We start from the raw sequence: 14301 nt of genomic DNA on the forward strand, positions 1-14301 counted from the left end.
AGTCTCTTGTAGACAGCATATGTAAGGCTCCTGTTTTCTTATCGATTTAACCACACTATCTTTTGATTGGAGCACTTAATCCATTTACATTCAAAGTAATTGTTAATAGATATGTATTTATTGCCATTTTGTTATTCATGTTTTTTGGCTTTTTCCATCTTAATGAAGTCCTAAGGTTTCTTGTAATACTGGTTTTGTGGTGATAAACTCCTTCAGATTTTCCTTGTCTGGCAAGTTCTTTATCTATCTTTTGGTTTTAAATAACCTTGCTGGATAGAGTAATCTTGGTTGTAAGTCCTTGTTTTTCATCACTTGGAATACTTCCTGCCACTCCCTTATTGCCTGCAAATTTTCTGTTGAGAAATCAGCTGACAGTCTTATGGGTTCTCCCTTGTAGGTAATTAACTGCTTTTCTCTTGCTGCTTTTAAGATTTTCTCTTTGTATTTAACCTTTGGTGTTTTAATCATGATGTGTCTCGGTGTGGACCATCTTGGGTTTATCTTGTTTGGGACTTTCAGTGCTTTCTGGGCTTGTATGTCTATTTCCTTCACCAGGTTAGGGGAGTTTTCTGTCATTATTTCTTCAAATAGGTTTTCAATTCCTTTCTCTCTCTTTTTTCCTTCTGGTACCCCTATAATGTGAACACTGGTACACTTGATATTGACCCCAAAGCCCCTTAAACTCTCCTCATTTTTTTTTTTGCATTCTTTTTTCTTTTTGCTGTTCTGATTGGGTGTTTTCTGCTACCTTATCTTCTACATCGCTGGTTGGGTCCTCTGTCGCGTCCCGCGTGACAAGGGTTGTGGGTAGCGAGGAGGTTGGCGCAGGGTTAAGAAAGACAGTAAGCAAGAATAGAGTGCAAGCGGGACCAAGGGACTGCAGCCTCAAGGACTGAGCCCCAAATCGGGCCTACGCATTAGCTTTTATTAGTTAGGTGGGGAAGTAAAGTAGATAAAGCTTGTCAATTTCAAGATTTTTGAATCCTATACATCATAATAGGAAACTGATTCAAGCCAATCACCCTTGCCTGCAGGCAGCAGAACCATAAGTCTCAGGATGTATGTACTTCCCGAAGGGATAAAACCTTTATGCATATGAATAGATGGAGAGCACAACATTGAGTCACTTCCCCTGCAGGTTGTGGGAAGGAATGCAGCCACAGAGGCAGAGGTTCTGCTTATCCGGGGGAAGGTGGGGGCTGTGCCCACCTCTATGAACCCCGTGGGTTCTCCTGTTGGTCCCCACTCGGCTGGGCTGGCTTGAATTGTCCCTCCCCCCATGGGGAATCTTACTCGTCATTGGCTGACCAGCCATCTTTCTGGGGCCAAACAGGGAAACATAAGGTGCAAGCACAAAGGTGAAGCAAAGTCCCTGAAAGGATCTCACAGACTCTCCTTGCTTTAGGGGCAGGTACGAGGGGACAGACGGCTAGGCTGCTGCGTGGCAACAGTCCTCTGCTTCATCTAATCTACTGTTGATTCCCTGTTATATATTCGTCATTTCCATTGTTGTATCCTTTATTTTTGACCGGTTCTTTTTAATGGTTTTTGTCTCGCTGTTGAAGTTCTCCCTGAGATCATTGAACATTCCTATAACCAGTGTTTGGAACTCTGCCTCTGATAGATTGTTCATCTCTGTTTTGCTTAGTTCTTTTTCTGGAGCTTTGTTCTGTTCTTTTATTTGGGACACATTTCTTTTTCTCTCCATTTTGGTGCCTCCCTGTGTTTATTTCTATGTATCAGGTAGGGCTGCTATGTCTTCCGGACTTAGTAGAGTGGCCTTATGTAGAAGGTGTGCTGTGGGGCTCAGCGGCACAGTCTTTCTGGTCACCTGAATCACGCACTCCAAGTGTGACCCTTGTGAGGGTTGTGTGTGCCCTCCTCTTGTAGTTGAGCCTTGGTTGATAATTGCACATCAACGGGAAGGACTGACCCTTGGGCTCACTGGTTGTGAGGACTGGCCTTGACTACAGTGGAAGATTTTTTGTGCAGGGGCTGATCCTATGGAGCAGGATCTGCCTCAGCAGGACTCTGGTCCCTGCCCAATCTGTCCCTTGGGTGTGTCGTACTTGGAGATGGCTGGGTGATGCTCCAGCTCATTTTGAAGCTGGCAACTGGGGGCGCCAGCCCCAAGATCACCTTGGAGGGGATCCACTGTATGTCTACTTCAGCCACAGCCCATGCCCCAACTAGGGCCACCTAGTGGGAGCCAGAAAGAAATCCACAGATGGCTGCCACCCATACTGTGCTTGGAAGTGCCTTGAAAGGCCAAGCTGTGAACCAAGGCCAGCTGCCACTAGTGCTGGCTTAGGGCTTCTCAGCCAGAGGAACAGGACATGCTCAAGCCAGATGCGGCTTGTCTGGGGTCTGTGAACCTTTGAGAGACCCTAGGAAAATCTGCAGCTTGAGCCAAAGCATACGGTCTGCACAAAAAAGCCACTGAAAGCAGCCAGGGTGTGCCCGAAAGTTGGGTGGGGCCAGGTCTCAAAGACTCAGATATGGTGGCTGTGGGGACAGAGCCCCAGAAAGTAGTTTACAGGCTCTCGGCCTCACGTGGAAGGGTGCTGGCTCAGGTGGTGAATGGCCATCGGCTGTGGCTGATTGGCCATTGGCTGTGGCCGGTTAGCCGATTGGCCGCTGGTATAACTGCTGCGGCTACGAAGGATTGCCGAGCAGCCGAGTAGAGCCGAGCAGAGCCGAAGAGAGCGGAAGAGCAGAGCCGAAGAGAGCGGAAGAGCAGAGCCGAGAGAGAGGAACAGAGGAGAGAGTGGAGAAGAGTCGTCGGTCGGTCGGTTGGCGGAAAGGCGGACGGCAGGTCACATGTCCGGTGGGCCCAGCCTCCAGTGAGACCATAGTGGTATGACTCCCCTACCTATGGCTCCGTGGGTGTTCCTTTTCGGCCTCACCATATCCTGCGTTCTTGTGTGGGGAGCGGGAGCAGAGACCCCGCAGGCCGCCCCGCCTGAAAGATGGTGCGGCGAGAAGGCCTCCGCGCCCAACAAATGGCGCAGCGAGCAGGGTCTCCTGCACGACAGTGGCTGCATGTGTTTCTATGCCAGGAATGAGGAGAGCTCAACGAAAACAATGGCTTCCGCCCGCTCCCCGTCCAGGAGAAAGCTGCCTCTCCAGCCCCTGTCCCAAGCTCATTTCCCCACCATATGTTCCTGCCACCTCTCCAGCTGCTGCCCCAGCGCTGGAGGTCAGAGCGCATGATTCCATTGGTGGGTAAGTCCACGCAGAGTCCCTTTAACAGGAGGGCCTGTGAGTGTAGCCGCCGTCAGTCTCAGTCACAATCTTAGCTGGTTTTCACAACCAGAAATTATGGGACTTCTCTTCCTGGCACTGGAACCCTGGGCTGGAGTGGGGCTAGGATCTCTTGCTTCTCTAGGGGATAGAGCGGGGGACTTCCACCACTGAAATAGCCTTCCCTATCTTTAATGGTCACAGGCAGGTGTGGGATCAGCCCATAACACATCTCTGACCTTCCTACCAGTCTGGAGGTGGTTTCTTCTGCATGTCCTTAGTTGAAAGGCTTCAGTTTAGCTTGATTTTAGGCAATTCTCAATAATGGTTGTTTTGCAGATTAGTTGTAATTTTGATGTGGTTGTGAGAGAAGGTAAACGCAGCGTTTACTTACTGCGCCATCTTGGTTGTCAAAAATCCTATTGTCAGACAAAATAGATTTTAAAACAAGGGCTATAACAGGAGACAAAGAAGGATCCAGTAATCCCCCTTCTGGGATTAAGAAACCACTACTTCTACTTCAAGAGGATGCGTGCATCCATATGTTCATTGCAGTATTGTTTACAATGGCCAAGGTGTGGAGGTGGCCTGGGTGTCCATCAATGAATGCATAGGTAAAAAGTAGGTGGTACATATATATAATGGACTATTGCTCAGCCGTGGAAGGGAGTGGGTTCTTGCCATCTGCAGTGGCATGGATGGACCTGGAGGGTATTTTGCTGAGTGGAATATGTCAGACAGCGAAAGACAGATGCAATGTGATTTTGCTTATATGTGGAATCTAAGGAACAAAATAAACAAACAAACAAAACAGAAACAAACTCATAGATACAGAGAACATTTTGATGGTTGCCAGATGGGTGGGGGGTTGGGGTGGGTGCAAAAGGGGGAGGGATTAAGAAGTAAAAATCAGTAGTTACACAGTAGTCAGGGAGATGTAGGGTATAGCACAAGGAATATAGTCAATAATATGGTAATAACTACATATAGTTCCAGGTGGGTACTAGACTAGTCAGGGGGAATCACTTGTTAAATTATATAAATGTCTAACCACTATGCTGTACACCTGAAATTAATATAAAATAATATTGAATATCAACTGTAATTGAAAAATTTTTAAAGGGGGAAAAAGGTGAAAGGGAAACAAGAGGTTCAAATTTCCAGGTTTAAAACAAATAAGTCTTGGGGATGTAATGTACAGCATAGAGAATATAGTCAATAATGTTGTGATAGCACAGTACAGTATAAGATGGTTGCTGGACTTATCATGGTGATCACTTCTTTAAGTATATAAATGTTGAATAACTATGGCGAACACCTGAAACTAATATAATATTGTATGTTAGCTATATTTTAATAAAAATCTTTTTTTAAAGAAAATTATATAATGTTATTAACCAATGTTATCCCAATAAATTTAATTTAAAAAATAAGTAAAAAGAAAAAATTAGCCCAATATAGATCAAAGACCTAAGCATAAGACATAAAACTATAAAACTCTTACAAGAAACAAAGGAAAACATCATGACATTGGATTTGGAAATGATGTCTTGTCTATGACATCAAAAGTATAGGGAACAAAAGAAAAAAATAGATAAATTGGGTTACATCAAAATTAAAAATAGATAAATTGGGTTATGTCTATTCATTAAAGGACAGAATCAACAAAGTGAAAAGGCAACTCATAGAATGAGAAATTATATATCTGATAAAGTATAATATTCAGAATATATAAAGAACTCCTACAACACAACAACAAAACAATGAGTTGATTTAAAAATGGACAAAAGGATTTGAATAGACATTTCTCCAAAGAAGATATACTAATGTCCAATAAGCTCACTGAAAGATGCTCAACCACACTAATCATTAAGGAAATGCAAATAAAAACCACAATGAGATAGTACGTCACACCCATTAAGATGATAATTATCATAAAAACAGAAAATGACAAGTGTTGCTGAGGATGTGGAGAAATTGAAATCTTAGCGCACTCTTGGTAGAAATATAAAATGATGTAGCCACTGTGGAAACATAATGGCCATTCCTCAAACAATTAAACATAGAATTACCGTATGACAGTAATTCTACTTCTGGGTATATACACAAAAGAATTAAAAGCAGAGACTTGAACAGATATTTGTATATCCACATTCATTGCAGCATTATTTGCAATAGTGAAAAGGTGGCAGCAACCCAAGTGTCCATCAATGGATGAGTGGATAAACAAAATGTGACATATACGTGCAATGGAATATTATTTGGCATTAAAAAGAAGGAAAATTCTGGCACATTCTATAACATGGATCTACCTTGAGGACGTTAAGCTCAGCGAAATAAGTCATCACAAAAAGACAAATACTGAATGATTTCACTTATATGAGGACTCTAATGTAGCCAAACTCACAGAAACAGAAAAATAGAAGGTGGTTACCCAGGGATGGGGAGTATTGTTTGATGGGTACAGAATTTCAGGTTTTTAAGATGAAAAGGGTTCCGAAGATGGATGATGGAAAATTTAAAAATTTTTCAATTACAGTTGATATTCAATATTATTTTATATTAATGTCAGGTTGTACAGCACAGTGGTTAGACATTTATGTAATTTAACAAGTGATCCCCCTGACTAGTCTAGTACCCACAACACTGTGAATGTACTTATTGCTACCAAACTGCATACTTAAAAATAGTTAAAATAATAAATTTTATGTGTTTCTGTATTTTGTCATGTATAATGCACACTTTTAATTAGTGAGGGAAAAATAAGGATGAGCATTATACATGGGTAGCACTAATTCCGTATCTATATAAATGTTTTTAATTATTTTATTTATGCTTATGAGTTAAAAGTGTAACTCTAAAAATCAATAATGGTATCTGTATGCAAAATAATATCCTGAAATAGGGTAATCGGTTTTGTTGAACTTACGACGAACTTGCAACAACGAAGAGTTCTTGGCCTTCTATGATTCATAAATATCATAAATTTGTTACTGGTACATAAAATTTCTTGTACCCTGTATCTGTTCTTGTGTTTTGCAATTATTTGTTACATAAAATTTCTTATACCATAATATGCTAAAAAATAAATGCTATCGAAGGACATTTTGGTTGTTTCCATGTCTTGGCCACCGTAAACAAAGCTGCAATGAACATTGGAGCACACGTGTCTTTATCTCTAAATGTTTTCAGATTTTTTGGGTAGATACCCAGAAGAGGGATTGCTGGGTCATATGGCAATTCTATTCGTAATTCTTTGAGAAACCTTCGATAGATGAATGGATAAAGAAGTTGTGGTATATTTACACAATGGAATACTATTCGGCAGTAAGAAAAGATGATATAGGAACATTTGTGACAACATGGATGGATCTTGAGAGAGTAATGCTGAGCGAAACAAGTCAGACAGAAAAAGCAGAGAACCATGTGATTTCACTGATATGTGGTATATAAACCAAAAACAACAAAAGAACAAGACAAACAAATGAGAAACAGAAACTCATAGACACAAACAATAGTTTAGTGGTTGCCAGAGGGTAACGGGGGCGGGAGGTGGGGGGTGGGAGGTGAGGGTGAGGGAGATCGAATATATGGTGATGGAAGGAGAACTGACTCTGGGTGGTGAACACACAATGGGATTTATAGATGATGTAATACAGAATTGTACACCTGAAATCTATGTAATTTTACTAACAATTGTCACCCCAATAAATTTAATTAAAAAATAAATAAATAAATAAATGCTAAAATTCCTTTATAATACAAAAAACAAGTACCTAAACATAAACAAATAAAAATCTGAATTAAAAAATTAAAACAAAGATTTTTTCCCCTGAAAGTTTGGGCTAAAAACGTGAGTGTGCACTCGTATACATGGCATAATACGGTATACATACTATTTACCACAATAAACACCACCATCAACAACAACACAATGACAAGCGTAACACAAGAAGCCGAGAGAGGTAAATGGAGTCAAATTCTTATAAGATTCTTGTATTGCCAGTAAGATGGTGAATGTACTAATTTAAGGTAGACTGTAAAAATCAAGTATGTATAACTAAAAGAATTATTAAAGAATGTATAATTAAAACTTAAGAAAAGATAAAATAAATACTAAAGTAATCCAAAAGAGCCCGAGAAAGATAAGAATGAGAAAATATTCTTCAGTTGCATAAAACTCATAATATTTTCATAAGTCACATCCTGATAAATAAGTACATTGAGAACTTTCACAAAGTATTATTCTTACTCTCCTACCCAAGAGAAGTGTGTGAAAAACAATATATTGTTATGCTTTTTCCTTACCAAAAGATTCTTTTAAGTACCTAGATTTCAAAGATTGTTATAACATTCCATGAAACTGGCTATCTTAATTAATAATTTGCCACCCCAGAAATAACACTTAGTCATGACTGTTTTCCTGAATTTAAGTTTCTTTGTTAAGGCAGTTGAAGACCGTTGGCATTTCTTTCTTCCTTCTCCCTCTGTTCTTTCCCTGCTTTTACTGGAAGTACTTACTGGAAGTTTTGTTGTCTCTGGTCATCTTGAACTCAGTACTTATGTTTTCCTTATTTCTCAGATTTGTACTCTGTACACCTTTTTATTCTATGGTCTTTAGTCTATCATATCATATTTTCTAAGTCTTTTTTTTTAATGATATGAATAAGTTTATTTTCATTTTCTTTGACATCTGCTGAAGTGTGGAGCCAGGCTCTGTTGGATAGGGCTGTGTGGTGCCTTGTATCTGTCTGCCTCCTGAAGTTCTGTTTACCATCTCCAGAAGGCTCAGCTTCTCAAGAAGCTGACAGTATATTTAGAAGGGTATGTTCCCAGGATGAGAGAGATTTGGAGCCCAGGCTGATGACATCAAATTTATCTCTTGGTCCATTCTGTTCTGGCTTGAACTCCCATGTCTCAGAGATTCGTTCCTGGTCTTGTTTCTGTTGTAAGAGCTCATCAAGGTCTCTTTTTTTCTGTACATGGAAACTAGATCTTCGATTTTGAAACCAAATTTGGACTCTTGACTCTGGAACCCCAATTTGCTTAGCAAGTTGCTCTCTGGAATCAATCCCAGGATAAGGGTTGTTTGTAAATGCTGTGATGAGGGTGTGTAACTGGGAGGAAGTGTAGCTGGTACAACACCGTCTGTCTTCTCTACCATGAATCTTCTCTTCAGGGCGATCTTGGCTTTGGCATCTACGTCCTTCTCATGCTCTGATCTTTTCTGAACTCGGTGCCTAGCTCTTCGATTCTGAAACCAAATTTGGATTCTAGACTCTTCAGTGTTGATTTCTAAAGCAGGGTTTCGTTTGGTAGCATCACCTGGGTAAGGTGTTTGATTGGATGCTTTGATGAGGATATTCAACTGGTCTTCTGTGAATTTGGTGCGGTTACGTCTATAATTCCTTGCCGTGGTCTTGTTTGGAGAGTTGTTTTGGGCCATGTTGTAATAGTCTTGAAGCCTGCAACCGGCCATATTTTCTCAATCTTATTCTTTCTTACTGTATTCTGGGAAAGCTCTTCATTCTGATATTCCAATTGTCTGACTCTTCGCTCATCTTTTGTTTATCCATTCTAATATTTCATCTATTGTGTTTTATTTGATCTATTATACTTTATATCAAATATTCCTGCCTGTTTCTTTTTTGTGATATTTGTTTCAACTTGCGTGTTTGACGATCTCTTCACATACATTTTCATTCTTGTTTTTAATTCCATGAAAATAAGGATCATGACAACTGTATCCTAGGGCCTAGCAGTTCCTGACACATAGGATGTTTTAAATAAATGTTTGCTGAAGAAATTAGAGTTTAGAGGGGGAGAGAAACAAGGAAACACAATATAGGTATGGAAGAAATGCAACTTCGTTTATGATATTTTAATAATATGAATTAATTGTCCTACTGTTTTGTTAGGAATCAGTCTCAATCCTTGTAAGCATACTCTTTCCAACCCCTATTTTTGCCCAGGGTGCTAGACTAGACATAGCAGAAGGCCTGAGTGTGTGTGAGATGGAGGTGGGGGTGGGGAGAGCTCTCCAGAAAGGTTGCTGTTGAGATGTCTAGTGGCCAGACCCACATTGCTTCCTCATATTCCACAGATCCTAGCTTCCTCTCTGCCATGCTTCAGGTATGGGAATATTTGTGTGGCTGTTTCTGGTCTCATCTCTTTGGAAACATCGTGCAGCTCTTCCCTATCTAAAGTTGATGCCTTCCTATGAGTTTGCCAGAGAAGCCAGGAGCAAGTACTATCTCTAGAATCCTATAGATGCCTTTTTCTCTTCGCCCTCTCCCAACTTCAAAGAGAGTCTCCTTTTGGAAGGCAGAAAAATCTTCCTCTCTTCATGGTTCTAATGCAAATTCCTTTCTACATTCTGCCCTTCTCACGCTGGGAATAGCAGGAACAAAATTCAAAAAGACTCAAACCATCTCTTTCATTTTGCCACATCCTTCCCCAGGAGACCAGGATTAAAGGCTTTAATTGGAGTGGAATAAGATGGAAAACACCAAGACAACCAAAATAAATAAATAAATATGAAAATAGCTTGCCGCAGAAGGAAGGGAAAAACGAGAGGAAGAATTGCCCTATCCTCTTCTTTCTTCTTGGAAACAACTTACGAATTCAGTGAAAGCACTAGGTGTTGTAACAACCTGCAGGACATCCTGATCTTCCTCTTAAGGTGCCCCCTCTCCCCGCCAAAGGGGCCAAGACAGAGAATCTAGAAAAGGAGAGGGATTTTTCTTAACTCATGCCAAAGACAGAGCCATGTGTTTGCAATCTGAAATGTTTTTAGGAATCACTGTGAAGAGGCTATGGCAAAAATGTCGCCCAGAGATTGGAGCCATAGAAGGACCAGCAGTTTCTAGGATCAATCCTCGTGAGGGTACTCAAGCATCAGCAAGTTCATTGCACAAGTCATTGCTCCTGCAACACCTGAGGTTCACAAAATAGGTAGTCCATTTTATGTTGTTCACATTAGCGCAGTTCTTTAGGCAGCCCAGGAAGGTTAACCAGAGAGTTCCATCATCTGCAGAAGGGAGGAGAGATAATCAGCCAAGAGGCTCCTGCAAAGAAACTACCTTGCAACCTACACCAGCGTATAAAAACAACCTTTCATAGTTCAAGGCTGTTGTTCAAATGTAAAGAATTGGAAGGTGTTGCAATTTGGGTGTTTCCCAAAATGAAAGGCAATGGTAGAGTGGTTTAAAAAAATGACTGGGGGTGGGAAGATAATAACAGCAGCGAATCTGGGATTGCCAAAGCTGGATGTGTCAGTTGAGAATCAGCACTGATTTCAGTAAGTGTTATAAACACCAATGGATCACTTGGCATAAAGGTAGGAAAATAAAGAAATCATGATATTTAGTCTTACCCATCAAGGGCCATTTAGCCAGTCGCTACTGCTGACCTCAGCCCTCTGTTTCCACAGTTTAAAACCGCCCATAAGGAATTCCAGGCAAGGACCAATACAGCGAGCTGCCCTCCCCACTCCAACACCCAGTTGTTCTCCATTGGCCATAGTGTGCTTCTCCTCTCACCTCCATGGTCTCTGTTTCCTTCAGGCTCCTCAAAATACTGGTTCTGTAGTTACAGATTCCCACCCCTTAGTGATCACCCTCATCTGTTTTCATTATGGCATATGATAGAGGTAGAGATATCAGCCACCCCAGGACTGAGACTGCCTGAGCGAAGTGAGGGCCCCCCTCTTGCTATGGCTGACGCGCCCCTGTCTGCTTCTTCAGCCCCTTCTTCCTTCTTGCAACCCACAACTTACCTTTGAAAATCCTCCCAATTGTGCAAGCCTCATCCATTGTTGCAGTACATATTCCTCTGCCTCTGGAACACTGCTCTCCTGGAAACTGGACGTGGCACATCCTACACTGAATAATTTCTATAATTTGGGCCAGAGAGTAGAGAAATAGAAGTGAGAGCAGACCTCACATTGTCGTGAAAGGACGCGTTTCCCCTTTCAGGTTGGACATCTGCTTGGAACCGGGAGGGCTTTGGCAGAGACCCATTCAGCGTGGGCACCTGCCTCTATTAAAATAGGCTAAGCCAAGAGCGGGACTGGGGTTATGGCCTCAAGAGTTTTAGCCTGAAAAAATGGGAGGGGGAAGAAAGAGGAAGGGATAAGGAAAAGAGGAACAAAATCAAGGTCAAGATAATCAGATCAGGTTTTCTTCACACTTATCAGGAAGATGCTTTTCATTAACAAATAGTTTATGGCCTATGTTGGCAAAGAGAAATAAAACATAAAATAAATCTGTAATTTTGCCTGAGATCTACCCCAACAAACATCCCTTGTAATCCTTGTAAGTCACCCTGTGCTCTTCACCTGAAGCCACTCTAGGCCCTTTCTGTCCCCCAAAGCCTTGTCACCTCTGGACCTCTTCCTTCCTTTTAATTCTCTTAACCCCCGTAGACTCCCCCAACCCATCCCTATAGGAGGCAGCACAGACCAGGAGAAAGATAAGTACTTTTTTTTTTAACTGCATTCCCTTCTTTTTAATTGACCCTATGTGGCTTTATTATCTACATGTGTCTGGAAGCTGACTATGAGGAAAAGCATCTGAAATTCCTTAAGTTGTTGCACTTTGGATTTTGTCAGCTGGTGCCTGTAAAGTCAACTTTTTATTTTCTCTTTTTTCTTTTTCTTGTCCTTTATCAGCTCATCCTAAGCCTTGTCAACTGCTGTTCATGTTTTTGTTTTAGTTTTTGTCAAACTTAAAAATCAGCTCTTATCCCAGCCCCATCCTGCTAGAAGAGTTTGCTAAGTGTTGGAATTCAAAGTCTATCTCTGGGTTCCTTTCAATCCCCAATGCACACCCTGCCCCATTCATCTCCCCCCTCCTCCAACCTTCCCCTTCCCACCCACTGATCCATTTCTACTCACTTGTTTGCTCATTGTCGGAAAATGACCCAGATAGTACTGTTGGAGGGGAAAAAAAGATACACTCTCTGCAGAGCTCATTTTAACAAACCCCACCTCACAGCTCCTGTGAAAATCCTCTCAATTCCTTTATGATCCACCTATTTCCTCCTCCAGGGGAGGGCTAAGGCATGATGCATTGTGGTGGAAGCCATGGCATTAGAATGACAGCTTCCATTACCATAGGGCTCCCATATGAGGACCTCTGTCATGGGAACCCTGGCTCATTCCAGGAACCTTGACACATCTCTCCCCAGGGACTCACCTCTAAAGCAGCAGAGAAGGATAGGGAGTCCCAGCAGGAGGGGCTTGTCCATTTTGGAGGGAGAAAGGAGCAGGTTACAGGAAGCTGCCAGCTGCCTATTTATACATCTGCCAGGCTGGGCTTCCCCAGGAAAGCTCTAGGGGCGGGGACACTGTGGAAGTCCTTCAAAGTCTATCATTCTCCTAGGGAAACCAGTGACTCTGTCATTTCTCTTTTAGGCAAACTGGGGAGAGAGGGACTGGCTAGGTAAGTCCTGCACCTGGTTTGGTCCAGTCCCACCACTCAGGATTTTTTGTTTTTAAAGATTTTATTGGGGAAGGGGAACAGGACTTTATTGGGGGAACAGTGTTTACTTCCAGGACTTTTTCCAAGTCAACTTGTTGTCCTTTCCATTTTAGTTATGTGGAGGGTGCAGTTCAGCTTCAAGTTGTTGTCCTTTCAGTCTTAGTTGTGGAGGGCGCAGCTCAGCTCCAGGTCCAGTTGCCGTTGCTAGTTGCAGGGGGCGCTGCCCACCATCCCTTGCGGTAGTTGAGGAATCGAACTGGCAACCTTGTGGTTGAGAGCCCACACTCCAACCAACTGAGCCATCCAGGAGGCAGCTCAGCTCAAGGTGCCGTGTTCAATCTTAGTTTCAGGGGGCGCAGCCCACCATCCCTTGTGGGATTTGAACAGGCAGCTGTTTTTTGATTGAGAGCCCACTGGCCCATGTGGTAATCAAACTGGCAGCCTTCGGAGTTGGGAGCATGAAGCTCCAACCACCTGAGCCACCAGGCTGGTCCCACTCAGGATTTTTAACGCCATATGTTGCATGTTCTTTTCATTACACCACACTGTGGAAGAGTACAAGGGTAAATCAGGGCTGGGTGGGTAGGATTCAGTCACCTTCACAGAGGTGACTATTAGAGCTGAGAGAATATATGAGCCCAAATAATTGGAATACAGAAAGGGCAAAAGAAGGTTGAACACAGAGCCTTAAAAAGGCATACTTTAGGAAATGGGGAAAGGTTAGGCTCAAAGATAATGACAGAAGATTCTTATGAGGGAAGTAGTTTCCCACCATCAGTCATCCTGGAACAAAGCAAACCCTAGGGTAGAAGATGGGAATTGAGGAGGAAACTGCTTCCCATTCTTGGGGTTCCTGGTGATTGAGACTTAGACTTTTGTTAGGAGATAGAAGTTTGAGATTACTTCTCCTGGAGGAAGGTAAGCTGGTCCTTCTCACTTGAGGTCAGGGCAGGTATTAGGGGGTTCTATCTCCACTCTGAGAATGACTAGGGATTCAATGAGAGGTGGCTGAATGTAAAGGTCCCATGGAGGGGAGTGAGATTTGGGCTTCTAAAATCAGCCATATCTAGTATCTTATTCTGTTTTCTGTTAGTTTCATTCAGTCGTTCCTATACCTTCAACAAATTGTAATGGAAGTTGGAACTTGCAGCATAGTCTCTGGTGTCAGTGCAAGGAATTGAGGGTAGGGTTGGTGCCCATGCTCAGGGCAAAGCAACATAGGGGGAGAAACAGCAACTGAAAGGAAGCAGATTGCAATAAAACACAATGTTGGTCTACAGCGAAGTGGGTAGTGGTCTCAGCCAGATGTTGGCTTAAGAGGTAGGGGACAACAAGAGTGATGTATGAAAGAGATTTTCTCCACGACATATTAGAAGTTACTATTATCTACCAAAATGGCATGTCCATTTAGGGAGGAAGGAGGAAGAGAGGTATAACTAGTAACTGCTTACCTGGGGCACCTAGAACTCAGGTGAAGCTGTGAAATAACACCATTAAGTATTCATGTATTGCACACCCCGCGTACACACACACACACACACACACACACACACATTACTGATTTTTGTGTCATCAT

General features: G+C 42.2%; 1 protein-coding gene and 1 pseudogene across 1 annotated transcript; both read right to left on the minus strand.

Annotated features, from left to right (window-relative positions):
* Positions 1 to 7992: 7992 nt before the first annotated feature.
* On the minus strand, positions 7993 to 8689 carry LOC109433879 (double homeobox protein A-like; annotated as a pseudogene).
* Positions 8690 to 10133: 1444 nt separating this feature from the next.
* On the minus strand, positions 10134 to 12492 carry PATE1 (prostate and testis expressed 1). Its single transcript, XM_019710405.1, has 3 exons — positions 12441 to 12492; positions 11021 to 11182; positions 10134 to 10273 (listed from the first exon to the last, which is right to left on the minus strand). Exons 1-3 carry the CDS (start codon positions 12490 to 12492, stop codon positions 10134 to 10136), a joined length of 354 nt encoding a protein of 117 aa, XP_019565964.1.
* Positions 12493 to 14301: the final 1809 nt, after the last annotated feature.

This window comes from Rhinolophus sinicus, chromosome 9, assembly GCF_057876585.1.
Source record: "Rhinolophus sinicus isolate RSI-liver-muscle chromosome 9, RSI-T2T, whole genome shotgun sequence".
Lineage (NCBI taxonomy): Eukaryota > Metazoa > Chordata > Mammalia > Chiroptera > Rhinolophidae > Rhinolophus > Rhinolophus sinicus.